Source organism: Leptinotarsa decemlineata, unplaced genomic scaffold, assembly GCF_025532065.1.
Source record: "Leptinotarsa decemlineata unplaced genomic scaffold, Ldec_3_MD MMD2_tig00001393_RagTag_RagTag, whole genome shotgun sequence".
Classification (NCBI taxonomy): Eukaryota; Metazoa; Arthropoda; class Insecta; order Coleoptera; family Chrysomelidae; genus Leptinotarsa; species Leptinotarsa decemlineata.
In genome coordinates, this window is record NW_027412562.1 from 2243404 (window position 1) to 2261040 (window position 17637).

At 34.7% G+C, this 17637-nt stretch overlaps 1 protein-coding gene across 4 annotated transcripts in view; it reads left to right on the top strand.

The window, feature by feature from the left end:
• LOC111515167 (transcription factor hamlet) overlaps window positions 1–17637 on the top strand; it is a 300593-nt gene that overhangs the window by 251585 nt on the left and 31371 nt on the right. For all 4 annotated transcript variants that reach the window (XM_074176082.1, XM_074176084.1, XM_074176083.1 and 1 more), the window contains 2 exons: window positions 12885–13013; window positions 13739–13862. In XM_074176082.1, the coding sequence (XP_074032183.1) occupies window positions 12885–13013; window positions 13739–13862 (253 nt within the window). The remainder of the gene's footprint in view (window positions 1–12884; window positions 13014–13738; window positions 13863–17637) is intronic.

Consider the following 17637-nt stretch of genomic DNA (forward strand, 5'->3'; position numbering starts at 1 on the left):
TAGTTTTGTATACATTGCTCTTTACATATCTCCTTAACAAATCTAATGATGAAAGATCAGGTGATCGCGCTGGCCATTCAGTCGATCCTCGCCTTCCTATACTCCGATTGGGAAATGTTGTATCAAGGACCTTGGTAATGTGCTGGTGCTCCATCCTGCTGAAACCATATCCTATTCACTGGAATTCTTGGGTTTCCTGAATCAGGATATAAATTTTCTAAACTTGGGATAACATTATTTTGAATTAGTGCCAAATAATTATCGCCATTCTAGTTGCCGTCAATGGAAAAGGGACCGATGGTATGATTTCCTACAATCGCTGCCCAAACATTAACTTTTTGAGGGTATTGCGTGTGTTCTTCTCTCATCCCGTGAGGATTTTCTGTTGACCAATAGCGGCAATTTTGCCGATTAGCATGACTGTTAACAGACAAAGTACACTCATCAGAAAACATAACTTCTAATTGGATGATATTGTTATCCAACATGTCCATCATTTGCTCAAAAAAATAATCTCTTCCATCAAAATCGTCTTTCATGTGCTCCTGACTTGGTATCGTTTCACAGGGATGCATTTTATTTTCTATCAATATGTTTACCATCGATGTATGGCTAACACTGAATGTGGTAGATGCCTGTCTACTCGATTTATGTGGGTTTTTCTCAAACTCAAGCATCACATCTAATTTGAGTTCATCACGTATTGCATTGGCAGCTGCTTTTTTATCTGCCCCACATGACCAAGCTCGCGAAATTGCTTCTCTATTTTGCTTATTTTTCCTTGAGTTATGGGCGGTAAATTAGGAAATTCTCATGAAATAGGCGAACTACTTCCTGTTCTGTTCCGGTTTTATCTCCGTAACCAATCGTTTGTAAAACTTATTTAATGCATTTTCGTTAATCTAACCATTTGTCAGACTTCAAGTTAACGAACTTCAAACTCAAATCAAAATTCTGACAACTAATGTTGTAACATACAAAACAAGATAACAAGGCGTTTCAATCTAACGTTGCCACAGAAATTATTCACAGTTCTTTAAAGGATGCCGTCTAAAAAGAATATTGCTTTGGTTTTTGCTTACTTTCTCATCATCAATACCTCAACATGAAATAAGTTTTGAGTACATTGCAATAATTTTGAGTGTATTTTATCGAATTTCGGTATTCACATGTTTTTAATTTATTTTATGTTAATTCTTGTAAGAGATAACATTTTTGAATAGAGAACGAATAGACCTTTCAAACGATATATCACAAGCCTATACTTCCCATTTGAGAAATTGGGGTTTGTACTTGTCACTCAACGGGGGTTGTTAAAATATGTACTGTAACCAAAATCATGAATTTATTCCATATGGCTTGTACACACTGTATATATGTTAGAGTAATTAGTTTTGAACAACTATTCTCTTTCATAGCAAAAAAAACTAGGGGACTCTACTTTTTCGTTTCTCCAGGGCTTCCGTACTTCCAACTAAGCCCTGCTGGGTTGTATAAAATTGAAACGTGGCTTCTAGAAAATAATAACGTGTCTGTTAAAAAAATGAAATTGTTTTCAAATAGTGAATCCCCTAGCATCTCAGTCGAATTTCGTTTAAATATTGAGAAAAAAATAATGCAGAATCTTTTTCTGAGAAGAACAACTTTGTCAATAAAATTGGCAATTGAATTTCATTTTGACTCTTAGTATGGTATAACTCATCCCAACCACTGGGTATACACTAATGCAACTCAATATTTTCAGAAAGCGCCCTTTACTGGGAAATGGAATATGGGTTGCTCGTTCTATTTATTAAAAAAATCAAGAGTGAAGAGTTTTGATTCACTTAAAGTTTTTGGTCAAATCACTGTTTGATGATGAAAAAAGATCTTAATAACAAAATTGACTATATAAATAAGTTTCTGTTGAAAGTGGAACAAAATAAATAGGTTAATTTTTCTTTGAAAACATTTATTTGATGTAAGTAACTACCACATCAATCTATTATGAACTCAATGATCTCCCGAACATCTAGATGAATATTACGTTAAAGAAAGAAAACTTGAAACCGCAGTCAGGTTCATTCCAAGCCTGAGTGGTAGTAAATTTAATCAATATCAATCACAACATTCCAGTAGCAACAAAACCATAATTTCCGAATAGAAAAAAAATTGTTTGGAAGTGCTTCTAAAACAAAAAGTAATGTCGGAAAATCTGGTGAGACAATTGGATATGTTATTATGGATTCAGATATCGCAGAACTTTACCTAATTTTGCATAATAGATTGAGCTGAAATTATGATTTTTTTCTATGAACCATGTGGCGGTTTTTGATCCATAACTAACAACTGCGCATGAAAAACCCGTGGAAGTTTTGAGTAATTTCGTTAATAAATTGGCCAGATTTTCCTGTAGCAGGGTAATTATTATGTGTAATGACGGTCAAACGTGCTACAGACACCTACTTTTTACAGCTTCCATTTATCTCTCCCACTGTGATGCATATATCACGTCCCTTCGGACATTGTCGCCAACCCTTATAATGGATAATTGCTGTCTATTCGTTTACATCCCCTTCTATTAACAATAACGTCGTAATTGATCTCCGAAATCTCAATTTTGGTGTAAAAAAGGGACAACTGCATTTTACACATTTATGATGGAAGGGCATACTGCTGAGGGTAGTTTTCATTTTGATAGATAACATTTTTTGTTTGCCATAACTCTAGCTCTCTGTGATTGTACAGAAAAATATACTCTTCTCAATAAATTTTAATATTTTGTTGTTGTTGTTGTATTTATTCATCTTTCAGATCATTATGATATTAGACATACTGACATACTGATGCAAATTTCAAAATCATAGGCAAATTATTATAAAACAACATAATATAATTATATACAATTAAAAGGTTTAACATAAAAATAGGAAGGAAAAGCAGTGAGAACAAGTTATATCAAGACATCCCTTTGCAGGAACTCATCTAAGCTATAATAACCCCCGTTCGTCAATAATTCTTTGATATGGTTCTTGAAACTTACCAAGTGTAGGTCCTTGACATCCTGTGGCAATGAATTATAAATTATGATGCCGTTATACCTAAGAGATTCCTTGAATGTGGAAGGTTTGTGTTTTGGGATGGTCAAGTGTTCAGTTCGTGTTGCATAATTATGAGTAACTGACTCGTGAATTTGTTTAACAGTGCAGATAACTGGAGAAGACATATAGTGAGTTTATTGTTTCAGAAAAACTCCTCCCCAAAAAGACTAATATTTTCATTTCAGGTTTTATTGCATGATATAACTGATATTTTAGCTATTCATCCTTCCCAAAATGTTTGTTCCCATTGTCAATATTGAGTTATTGAACCTCCCAAGGCTCAAAAGAATGGCTGCTTTCTTATTTTTGAGCTTATTGAGTACGATTTATTACCGATTACAGAAAGTATCTGAGATGAATATCAATAGATAAAAATGTTATTGCAGTACTCTAATTTATATTCAATTTTGTTTTATAATTATATTTATTTTTTCTCATTAGTTACATGTGAATTTCATCAGTATTAGATGTTGATTGAAATAAAATATGTTGAGTATTTAGAAGACATAATTGTCAACGTATGTCAGTGAGAATCTTAAAGTTGCCATTATAAAATGTTAGTATAAGGAAATGTAATCACAATATGTCTTTCGAGAATCATGTCACACCTTCCCAAATTTTCATTTCATCTCCATATATTTTCAAAGCCCCTCTGGTACGATTATTTGTATATACTGCTTCTTGAATTTAGCCCGACATCTATCGCGACTCTCTGAAGTTAGATTTTGACCTACTGAAGCTTGACGAATATTTTACCTGCGCAGGTAGTTTCTTTCGCTAGTTACAGGTGCTGAAAATGTTGGGTAACCTAGCAATAGATGTCGCACTGCTATAGGTTTTGAAGAGTGCTGTATGGGGTTCTTTATTGAAAACATATAGGTAATTTGTATTAGCTATATTTTATATTAGCTTTTTGGCTTTTTTAAGTCACAGTTGCCTTAGCCAATTTTGATTCATTGAAATACACTGGTTTAATTTATCAACATAATCGTTTCCAAAAAATTACAGGAACAATGAAATTTTTCAATATTCAAGTAGCGAAAATGTAAATTCTTTCTGAATTTGAAGGAGTTGATGAAAAGCCTCACCCAAAATGTTCATTCGCAATATATTATCATGAGTAAAGTAGGCATATTTCAAAATAGATATATCGCCAACAACCTTTGTCCAGACTCAATTGAAATGTATATTGAATAACAAAAGAATCACATTTATTTCGAAGTATAAACATTTTCAACTGTTTATAATAAAATACATACATTTTCGAAGAACTTTCCAAATTTGGTTGGTCCAGAATCAAAAGGAACTTTATTTTATACTGACATATCAGAAGTCAAATCACTAGTAAAGAAGAGAGGAATGATAACCAATTTATATTTCATTTTCATATATTTTTGGAGTAAATATTGTAGAAAATTTTTCAAAACCTATGATTTGTTTTGTGAAAATGGAAAACAATTTAATTCAATCCAAACAGCTGCATTTTGAATATATTCAAAATAAGTTTGTTACAAAATATACTGAAGAGCCTTAGGGCAAGTATCTTACGGCGAAACATCGATGTATACCAGTGAGGATGACAGTGTTCCATCTAAGTGCAATTTGTTACCATTCATTTAAAGTAGAACCCATGTGATTGATATCTGATTTTATTATTCCACAACGAATGTTTGAAATACAAACTGAGTAAAGAAAAGTATCTTCTGTATAATTCAGTGTTCATATAGAAGTATTTGTTTCGAAAGAATTTTTTTCTTTCGTGTAATTCAATGTTTATATGAAAGTAACTGTTTCAGGAGGACTTTCTTTCAGTTTGTGTCTGAAAGTTACTTCTTTGCATGATCTTGATTTATTTTCAAATTGATTACTTCCTTCCTTTCTTTGGAAGATTCCCTCATCTTTTTTTGTATCGAGATGGAGTAGTAGAAAGCCAAAAACTTCCTTTCCCAAAAATGGTCAAATTTCTATGCATCCAGAAATAATAGCCGTGCCAGGGAAGTAATAAATATATGAGCAAGGTACGAAGCCTATAATGGCGGTTCAATTTTAATTTATTGGTTCCGCATGGTCCCATGGTCCACTAGAATATTCCGATTGAAAATTCGTGTCTCATTAGTTGTACCTCTAAATAATACTGTTAAGACAGCAGTGGAAATAAAATAAACAAAATATCAGAAAGAATATGTAGTTAGATAAGTCCAAAGTGAAAGGATATTTTCAATCCTACAGTGAAACCCGCGAGGATTTATTGTGATCTTCACCTGTTCAAACTTGATCAAATAAATACAGGTACTCAAAGAAGCTAATTACTTTATTTAGTGAGTGATCTGTCAAGTTAGCTAACGGGGCAGGTACATAGTTTATGCTTTGCTTCTAGGGCCTAATTTCCTTGTGAAGAATGATTCACTTCAAGGTTTATTTCTGAAAAAGCAATGGAAAATAATTTGTCACCTTCTTGGCATTTAGAATTATGGAAAATATTACAAACAATTTGATTTTGATAATTGGAAATGAAGGAAATGAAGAAGTTAACATGATTATTAAATATTTGAAGATATTTTCATTCCGCTTCCTTCAGCCTTTATATATGAAACACTGATTGAAATTCATAAAAATAGATATTTTAAAATCGCAACAACATGAATATCCAACGAGATAAGGAAATCTAATAAGAAATGATATATTCAGACTAAACACTAAACACTACTATCCTATCCTATCCTATCCTATCCTATCCTATCCTACCCTACCCTATCCTATCCTATCCTATCCTATCCTATCCTATCCTATCCTATCCTATCCTATCCTATCCTATCCTATCCTATCCTATCCTATCCTATCCTATCCTATCCTATCCTATCCTATCCTATCCTATCCTATCCTATCCTATCCTATCCTATCCTATCCTATCCTATCCTATCCTATCCTATCCTATCCTATCCTATCCTATCCTATCCTATCCTATCCTATCCTATCCTATCCTATCCTATCCTATCCTATCCTATCCTATCCTATCCTATCCTATCCTATCCTATCCTATCCTATCCTATCCTATCCTATCCTATCCTATCCTATCCTATCCTATCCTATCCTATCCTATCCTATCCTATCCTATCTATACTATACTATACTATACTATCCTATCCTATCCTATCCTATCCTATCCTATCATATCCTATCCTATCCTATCCTATCCTATCCTATCCTATCCTAACCTATCCTATCCTATCCTGGACACATCGTCCAGGAAAGTATTTTTTTTATAAAACATGGGAAATTGACTTCTATATGATATTTACCACTTGTATTTCTGCGAACTGGCCTTATTGTCGACGGTGTCGATGGAGGCAAATGATGGCTGTGTAGAGAAATTCGATGACACATTGTTTCTTTTGATAGTTTTGATAGTGATAGCGATATGAAGTTGGGAATGATTATTCATTCATTGTAGTGCGTTAGTCAGTTGCTGTTTGGAATATTATTATTGAAATATAAGTGTGTTACAGTGGAAGTTCCGTGTATCATATTTAACTGAAGTTCACCTTTGTTACTAACGTCACTTCAGTTTCGTCCTATGAAGACATTTTCAAACTAATACAATAAAATGAAAATAATTGATAATAGTAGCCCTTATATATCTAAACATCACTGTAGGTGATAACAGGGTTATTTTTTCGGCAACCTTTGGGGAAGTACCCATTTCCTGGATGCTTTTTCATTGAAAATCTTTATTTTGTTGACTTCTTTCTTCAGTCGAATTAATGTTTTCAAATATCATATTTGAATTTCCTTTTTGCAAGTTCATTCGCGCCACTGGTGATGGTGATAACTGAAGTTCTTTAACGTGCCCCAGGCAGAAAGAACACATAAAATGAGAAACGTGCCTGCTGATCTATATATCGATAGGCTGCAGACACTTTCCAATAATATTACTTACTTTCTATCCATATTTTACCGGCGTTTTTCTTTCGACAATAATGAATTATTTAATTAACTTGTTTAATTGATAGTTCTGTTCGTTCATAAATATTTATTCGATTGGATTTACATTGGGTCGTTAGATTTTTTCATTACGTAACGGCAAATTGTATATGCCTTCGATGTGAATGAAGAAATAAACAGTTTTTTAGTAGTTTTTTTATACATCTATCAGATTTATTCTGGAATTTGCAGGACTGTTCGTTATTATGCGCAGTATTCACTTGTTTGGGTTATTGCTGTTTTTTTTGTTAAAATATAATATAACTGTTTTGAAGTAAAGTCGGATTTCCACCAAACGAACTCGCTTGCGACTGGTTTAGCTTTCAGAAACAGAAACAGAAAACTTGTTTTAATTTCGAAAACTCAATGATATAAAATATAAAATGATTTGAATTCCCTGAAAGAAATTAAAAAGAAGAAATTGAAAATTGAAGAAGAAGAATAAAAAAGAATAGCTGAGAAGAAAAAACAATTATATTAAGCAATAAACCTGAAATGAAATAAAATACAAGTAAAAATGAAACAAATAGAACAAAAAGTAAATAAAAGAAAATCAAAAAGTTGCGAGATTACAAGGCAAGTTAATTCATGACTACCCACAATCGTCTTCGGGTGATGACTGGACAAATTGGTCTGTGAACTGACTATTTATAGGTCATTTGAGTACTTTCACTTATCTCTGCTTTCCTTTTTTCGCTTCACTGGTTTAGTGGGAGATGACCGTTTGGCAGGAGTTGTCCTTTTTTCGCTTGATTATGGGTTTCCATATGTTTTGTATCTCTACGCTAGCCTGACTGAATACATTGTTGGATAACATATATGCAGCTTCTTTGAATTTCCTCCTAAAACAATGTTCCTCTTTGTGTATGATCTCAGCTTGGGGCCATTCAATGTTATGTTGATGGTCCAAACATGCTCTGCTATTCCTGATGTGCTTGTTTACCCTCGCTCATAACGCTCATGTTCCAAGTAGAAAGAAACAACTACATTATACCACAAGATTTTGAAGAAGCTCTAGGAAGACATCAAGTGGAGAATATTATTTGCTTTTTAACTGATTGAACCTCATCAGATAAATGCGGCTGATTTTAAATACAAATATTTACAGAACCCTAAGAAGTGTTTTGCCATGCATTAGCTTCCTCAAGCCTAACGAAATTCAAAATAATTTGAACTTTATGTAACAATTTGAACCATATGACCATCTACGTACTAAATGACTAATAATTACACCTGAGTCCGTGAATAAAACAATAAAAATTTCACCATTAAGAAAGAAATTTCACCACCTCATTGAATGGCCATGTGATGAACTGATTACCAAAAGTCAAAATGTTAGCCATCTAAAGAAAGATAAGTATGACTTATGATTCTTTCCAAAGATTATTCAATTTGTAGGAAAAATTCGTGAAATAATATTATCGATTTGTAAACAATGGGTGATAACTGGACTTATTCCACCAAGATCTGCCAATTTAGATATCATTCGAGTGCTTTCACCTATCCCCTCTTCCCTCTCTCCGCTTCATCGGTTTTAGCGGGAGCTGACCGTTTGGAGGGAGTTGGTCGTGTTTCGCTTGATTATAGGTTTCCCTATGTTGCGTATCTCTACGCTAGCTTGGCTAAATGCGACGCCCTTCGTGGTATTAGCCAGGGGAGTAGTTGTTTTCTGATAGGCGTCAGTCCATTCAACCTACTGTGTAGGTATATTCGAGACTGGCTTGAAACTTTAAAGTTCATTTATTTAGATTTGTTTACTGCCACTTCAAGCATAGCCCACTGACTAATAAAAAAAAAATGGAAGAAAATGTATCACAGATTCATTAACATGAAACATACTTCCTAATGCGGCGAGATTTATACACATTATACGGGGAAAATCAAAGTTATATTTCTGTCATCTCGTTTCAAGACATTCTGTAATGAAACACATCTCTTGATTGAACACATTTATGAATTATTGCATTGCATTCGTCATGTATGCAAATGCATGAATGGATGCAAATCCTATTGAGCATGTCTGAGAAGTGAGTGAGAAGTGTGAAAAATTACGGAAGACCATTTGCAAACAAAACTGAACTCTCTCATCGATAAGTAGAATAATATGCCAAAGAAGTATATTCGAACACTAATTTGTGAGATGCATCGGAAAATGGAAGCCGTTGTCCAAGCTAGAGGGGGAATCATCTTCTTTTTTTCCCAATTGTTAGCTACGAAGGTTTTCGTCCAGTTTGTGATTTTTCCATAATTATTCGGTAACCGGGCGGTTCGACGTGAGTGCTTTGTTCACTCTCTCAATCGACCGATGTGTGAGTCGGTGACTCAAGCCGCAGGCTGTATGATCGATTTCCACTTGCTGTCGTCCAACCCGTGTTAGGATTCACACGTTAAAAGTAAGTAAGTCACCTCGTAAGTCTTCAGCTTGCACAAGTTTCTACTGCTGACATATATACATAACACATGGATCAATAAGTCCCGAGACTAACAATGAAAACAACATTTTTTTTACAAAATTTTTTTTATTCATCAACATAATCTCCTTTTAGGGTGATACAATGGTTCCAACGCTTTTCCAATTTTTCAATACCATGTTTATAAAAAAATGTATCTTTCGCTTCAAAATAAGTTTCAGTTTCAGCGATGACCTCCTCATTTGAGCCAAATCTTTTTCCCTGGAACATTTTTTTAAGATCAGCAAAGAGCCAGTAGTCACTGGGGGCTAAATCTGGTGAGTATGGGGGGTGGGGAAGCAGATCAAAGCCCAATTCGTTTAATTTTGCCATTGTTTTCATCGACCTGTGGCAAGGTGCATTGTCTTGGTGAAAAAGGATTTTTTTTCTCTGCATGTGCGGTCGTTTTTTTGCGATTTCCTCCTTCAAACGTACCAGTAAGTCAATATAATAATCACTGTTGATCGATTTACCTTTTTCGAGGTAGTCAATGAAAATCACGCCATGCGCATCCCAAAAAACTGACGCCATCACTTTGCCAGCTGACTGCTGCGTTTTCGGACGTTTCGGACGGCTTTCGCCAGCTGTGCGCCACTCAGATGACTGCCGCTTTGACTCTGGAGTGTAGTGATGTATCCATGTTTCGTCCATGGTCACGTAACGACGCAAGAAATCTTTTTTGTTGCGAGTAAATAGCGATAAACAGCTTTCTGAATCATCGACTCGTTGCTGTTTTTGTTCCATCGAAAGCAATCGCGGCACCCACTTAGAAAAAACCTTTTTCATGCTCAATTTTTCATGAAGGATAGTAAATACACTTCCATATGATATCTGTGTCATCTCAGCAATCTCACGGAGCTTCACTTTACGATCTTTCATTACAATTTTTGTCACTTCACTCACATTTTCCGGTGTAACAGCTTCCACAGGTCTACCCGAGCGTTCTGCGTCATTTGTGTCGGTACCACCACGTTTAAACTCGGCAAACCACCGACAAATCGTTGCTTTTGATGGACAAGAGTCCGGGTAACATTTTTCAATCCATTCTTTCGCTTGCACGGTGTTTTTACCCATTAAAAAACAATGTTTTATCAGAACACGAAACTCGGTTTTTTCTATTTTTTGAACAAACTACAAAACGACTTTACTCTAACCTCGATAACTCAGCTGTTTCTGGTCCGATCGACTTAAAATTTCGACACGTTTCAAGCAAAGGTTAGTACTCTAGAAAGACGTGGTTACTGGTTTACTAAGAGCGCCATCTCTGGGTTAGTCTCGGGACTTATTGATCCATGTAGTACATATAATAAAGAACACGCACAGAAAACGCAACGTTCAATTCAATTAGTGATACATTCGAAACGAATCGTGACATTCAAATAAATCAAGAAACAATGTATAGGGAATGGACCAAGCTTGCTTCCAGGATGATTATGAATGTTATTCAAAAGCTGTATTTCATCACGGGGTTCAAAAAATGTGTATGAATCAACCCTCATTATGAAATATTTTTGATGCAAATCAGTTTGGAATAAATTTCCTTCTATATATTTGAAATTTTGTCAAAATTGGGCTAAAGAAACGAAAGTTATTCTAGATAATTTTTCTTAACATTTCGAAGTGACCGTTTTTCATGCACCTGAGTGTAAATTAGACCCGAATTTTTCCTTATCCTTCATGGACTCTTCTTTGGGTAGTTCTGAGTGAATTTCCAGTCGTGTGAAAACCGCTGAAACAGCTGAATTGTACAACACGCACCGAAACCACGTCTGCGATACAGAGATTCAATAATAGCCTGATTTATTCCTCGCCTTTTCTTTCATGTCCTCGCAGGATGTATAATGACAGGATTAAGGATCAGGCCATTAGGGGATAAGGGCGGTTGCTTCCGACAATTAGAGTTCATTCCACAACTTCGCACGCCCTTGTTTCACCCTCAACGCGATCCCGAGTTTAATTGGTGGGACGCGGGGGAAAATCAACCCTATGTGGGGGTCCTGTAAGGACGCTCGCTCGGAAACTGACATTGTAACGTTCTATTCGGGCGTTATGTTGATGAATTGCGGGAATCCTATCAAAGGAAATGAATTGTGGCCTCTAATCAACATCTGAAGTTGTGTAATGGCCAAATTGCATCTTCTTTATGGAGTTGTATCTGTTGATGGTGATTTATTGGATGGTATGATTAATGGTAGTTACTCTCTGTTGTACAACGGGACTGAGGAAGGATTTGTTGTTATCAGGAGCTTCAGATGGGTTAGTTATTGTTTGGATCAATCTGGAAAGCTATTAGTTTTTTGTTACAGTTACAGAGTGGTTTCATCTGATCTTCTATTAACGATTGTAAATGCTTCTGTTCCATTGTGAGTACTATTTTGTCATAGATGTATCGACTCTGGATCACTATTTGAGAGTACCATAGAGTGGGCAACATTTACATGCTATTTACTTCTGCACGTTTTCTTCCCAGTAGTAAATGCCAGGGTCATACAGTTGGCCAAATGTAATCAACCAACGGATTACTAGGCTTTGAGACCTATCAGTATTCTTTCTGGCATTTTCACAACTCACTCTGCCAAGGTTGGTCTCATGGGAAATGTTCAATTGGGATTTCGCAGTACCACCACCGCACTTACTCAACTAATTGATGTTATTATCACAGCACATGATTACAGCAAGTCGTTTGATACGTTGGATCTCTCAATTTTGTATCAAACACTGAGTAACTTTGCTATTTCTGCTGATGCCACTTTGTTTCTGAGTAACTATCTTCTAGGTTGGTCTCTTCTATATTATTTTCCAAAAGCAATAGCATCCCTCAAGCATTTCTTTCAGGTCCATTTCTTTTTACTCTTTAAATCAGTGACTTCCAAAGGTATAAAAATTCATGAGAGTATATCATTATGCTGATGATACACAGCTTTACAGAATGTTTAGACCCTGTGAATTGAAGGCAGTTAAAGACTGTATCAAACACAATCTACAGTTGTTGTTCAATGTCTCATGTGCTCATAACCTGAAAATCAATCTGAAAGGTCGACAACTATAGTTTTTGAACCTATAATGAAAGTTCTGGAGTGGAAGAACCTCTGTACATTCGCTCAAATAATGACTGACTGCTGCTACATGTGAATATTGCCTTCATCGAAGAATAAACTTTATATATCATTAATATTATTTTAATTATAATTCATTCGTTATCAAAATATTTGCTTTGCGAAAATGACTGTTTCATCAGTCCCGATAACGTTAACTACTGGTAAATTTATCAGTGATTCGTATTAGATGTTGGATTTTAGATCATGATTTGATAGGTAAAGGAATTTAAACCGAAGTTGCACCTTCAACTGAATGAAGATGATTTTTGTTGTAGGTAGTTGCCGGATCAGGAGTCCGTGGTTGGCTAGATGGTTCTGTCGAACATCAAAATTGGCTGAAACTCATACAGAGTGCTCCAGATAAGTCTGAAGCAAATTTGAGATATAATTTGCAAGGAGGGCAGGTGAGTCCTTTACACCAATTTGTAGTCTTGATTGATACGTGAAGCTGTCTTACAGTTTTGTTCCTTGTATGTTAGAACATTCATTGTATACAGGGTAGCTCTGAATTCAACCATGATTCCTCTGACCCAAATTTCCAAATATATATTTCATCAATATTATATGTGTTCTTTGAATGCTCTCGATTCTATAACATTTCATATTGCTTTCTTCTCGTGTGTCAATTTTGTCACGATTGAACTGAGCCAAATACAAATAACAATTTCAATACTTGTGATGGACTGTTTGGAACCTTTGGTGTAGTAATGAATTCAACTGGAGTTTCATCCCAACGCCAAACCGTTATTTTCAACACCTTGACACGTGTTTCGATCATCAAGTGATCATTTTTAAGAGGAAGATTGATCTTTTAAATCCTCCTCTTCTATCCCAACACCAAACCGTTATCTTTAACACTTCGACAAGTGATCATCTTCAAGAGGAAGATTGATCTGTTCAATCTTCCTCTTCTCTCCCAACACCAAACAGCTATTTTTAACACCTCAACACGTGTTTCAATCACCAAGTGATCCTCTTCAAGAGAAAGATTGAAGATGATCACTTGGTGATCTTGGTGTATCTGTAGCACTATTTATTATGTTTTTGCTGTTCCATAGAGCTAGATATTTGTTATGACTCCTCATCCAGATCAAATGAACCATACGGTGAACTGCCAATCATTTTTCAGCTATGGTACGAAACATTTCAAGAAATACCGCCAGGAGCAGAGTTGATGCTAGCCCAAAGAGAACCTCTGAACTTGCAGGACATGTTTGGAGATTCAGCCGATGAAAGGTCCGACAGAGAGACAGGTATGAATAAATTCAAGTATACAAGGTGCTCCATGATATTGTCAAAAATGAAATGGAAGCTTCTTTCCTTTGGAAAATGTTAACGTTGTTGGATAGATGCTATGAAATTTAGAACCTTAGAGAAAATAAGGTATTATAACTTAATGGAGGACATTGATATAAAAGATTTGAATTGTAATGATAGTAAAAATAATTCATAACCCTTTCTGTGGACTAGTTGTATAAACACATTATGAGTGAGGAGATTAACCGCAAAGGCAGATACCATACCCGATTTGGAAGTCAACTTGTCCCTAATGAACAAATGGGATGTTTTTTTGATGAAACAGTTTTATGATATTCATATAATGATTTTGGGAAGGGAGATTGGAGGTTATTTGCTCACAATATTTAGCCCAACTGAGCAACTTTTCAATATGGAGTTCTCAAGACTTCGCCAAACACTCGTCCTCCGAATTCAGTTATACTTAATTGATGGAAATATCTCCACATAACTTTCGTTGGAGATGGAAATGAAGAAGTTTGATTTTTTCGGATAAAGGTATAAGAAAACCATATATTCATATTAATCAATATTTTATTGCTCATTTTCTGAAAAAACGACATTCTCAGCGTCTATTAGCGCAATGATATCATCTGCAGTTTTTTCAATAAAATTTTAGAGGTCATTAATATACAGAAGAGATAGTACTGAATTTAATACGAAACCCTGAGGTAGACCTAGGTTATTCATAGACATTGCAGATGAAAAACTGTTTTGTTGAGTCTTCTTGAAGAGAAAGGTCCACAGAGTTTCAACAATGCAGAAAATTTTGTTAACTACTTTAGAGATTCAATAAGTTTTCTGAGAAACGGTTGGTTGGGTAGCCGACATTTCGAATTTATTTAAATTCTTCTTCGGGGCTCGAGAAGGTAGTTTCTTTGCATTACTATTTAACAAATTATCAGACATACTAGATACATATTACAAAAAAACATTACAACCAACACAAAACGACATGAAACAAAAAAATCATTTGTTTGATGTCGTTTTGTGGTGGTGTTGTCTCGGAAATTTTGGTTGTTGCAATGTTTTTTTATATTTCTTCATTATGTATCTAAAAAGTAATATAATAGTAATATAATATAATAGTAATATTAACATAATCAACACGAGGAAACTCCTTTCCGAGCACTGAAGGAGAATTTATTTGAATAAAAAACGTCGGCAAGGAAATAATTGTTTTTTTAGAAAAAATTCATCCTGTCACCCAACTAACCTTATTCTAGCAGAAAATGTTCTTCAAATAAATTTTTCCAATAATGACATTGAATATAAAGAATGAATTGAACGAATTATTTTTTCTGTGCAGAATATTCCTTCATTTTTCAATATTCAACATTCAAGATAAGACGATGACATCTTCCTTTACTGTGATGCCATCTATGGGTTCGACAGAAAACTCAATCCACAAATTTCAAAGGTTAACGAGGCTCCTGTTTTAAATATTCAAGATATCACTTCGTATTCATCTCTTAGTGTACATATTTTCCTTTTGTGTTATTTAGAAAACTACTCTGACAAGATGAGTTGTAAATTCAAGTAATGAGATAATTATCAAGTTTGATTAAATGAGGGTTTTTTAATGCATAGAAAATATCGATATCCGTCGCCTCAAATTACTTTCATCATCCAAGAATAGACAAGAATAGACAAAAATTCCCTCCAGCTTTCTGTAAAAAAACTTTTTCCACTGGCTCAGCCTAATAATTGTCTAGTATGATAATTTTAACATTTTTTACTTTGTTGTGAGACTTTCACTAAACAGTTTTACAAAAACGCAACACATGTTTCGCTATACAGTAACTTCTTCAGGCGTGTCTAACTAACTGAAATCTATTTATTTAATGATTTATATATATTTTTACAATTTGAAGTACCTAAATTTCAAGTAACTGAGTTTCACCTAGCCAATTAATTTTGAATGTATACCTGAGTTTGGGATCTTATTGAATAAACCTGTAATGACTGAAATTACCTGTGCTCATGTAGCAGTTTTCATATTTGTAAAAATATTCAGTAACGGGGAGATATTTGATTATATTTCGTTATTCAGTAAGTTACCCAAATTCTTGAATCTCTTTATTTCCAACTATTTTGAAAGATTGAGTTTCAAACTTTTCTTTTCTGAATGTAACACGTCATATTCATGATTGAATCCATGTCCCTATGCAAATCTGTAATTGGTCTTTTGATTCAAGAAACCACTTCTATGACCTTTAATTCTTCGGGAAAAAGTTCCCCATGTTTGTCCAATATAAAGGTTTGTGCAAGAGCCACAAGTCAACTCACATACTCTTAATCTATACGACACTGAAGTTTTGTCTTTATTGTTTTTGATAAATTCACTTACAGTATTATTCTTTATTGAATACGTTATGGATCTTCATCAAGAATTGGCCGATTCCATCACACAGTTAGTTTATGCTGGTAATCAACCAAGCAATACTCTTGCAGTTTTGACAATGAGAAAAAGTTTCTACATTTTTTTTAAACGAGAGGAAAATGAATTGTTGTGCACTTGTGATAAAAACTAGATAGGTCATGAAATGGATTCATTATATTATAGACTTATTGCGGTAATCTTCATATCTTTTCCTCTTTCAGTACTGGCTGTAATTCATAAATTCCATTTTATAACAAATTATCAACTGGTAACAAACCAACTACTACGAATCTTTCATTTTGTTGGAAATAAAAACTGAATTGTTTCGCCTTTAAACTGTAAAATTACCTACATACTATTCATTTCAACAGAAACTATTTGTCAAATTGAATAACGGGGCATATGAAACAAACGTGCAATTTATCAAATGTCGCGGTATGAACAATACTGCTAACGGCTATGGTGCTACTTGATATCAGAAAACTCACCATGATTATTATAATTTACAACAATAAATCAGTTTGCATTTCAAAAGTATTGCAGAACGTGATGTTGCAAATTAATACCTGAGCTTATTGGCACAATTAAAACGGGCGAGTTTCGAAGTAATCGATTCGTAATATCAACAATTAAAAATGAGTTGGAAACCAGAAACCAAACACAGCGCATTTACGATTCAACACCCTGTTTATCTTTGATATCCGAGGATATAGTTCTTTGTCGATCCCATAGATGGCGTCTTTTCAAATGAAGATATCGTCGATCTTACTCACTCAGGCTTCTTCTTCAAGGGCAGATGAGTACAGCAATGCATTTGTGGTCCAGCCTAGTATCACTGACGAGACCTGGTGTGTCGAAACAGCTCTGTCTTGTGTTGACCCGTGAATGCGTTGTGTTTGGGCTCTGGTTTTCAACTTGTTGCCTTGCAGTGAAAGCTGCACTAAGAGACAGCGGACGAATCTCACCAGCTGTCGATGTCTAACCTTGGCTTCACAACTTGCTTCCTCAGGGAGCCTCGTTTATCTTTGATGTCCAAGGATATAGTTCTCTGTCCATCCCAGAGTTGGCGATGTTTTAAAGAGGGACAGGAGGATATAGTTCTATGCCTATCTCATAGATGGTGCTGTTATAAAGGGAGACAGGAAGAGAAGAAGAATAATTCCTTTCAGGGTCTCATTTGTTCACAAAATAATAAAGTTTGAAATAAATTGGCTTAAACATATTTTCCATGTATAAATTAAGAATGATTTTTGGACACAATATCAATATTTTCTATATCATTGACATCATCACCCTGATATCAAATATGTGTCAGTGTTCCAACAATCAGTAAAAATGGTATCAAAATC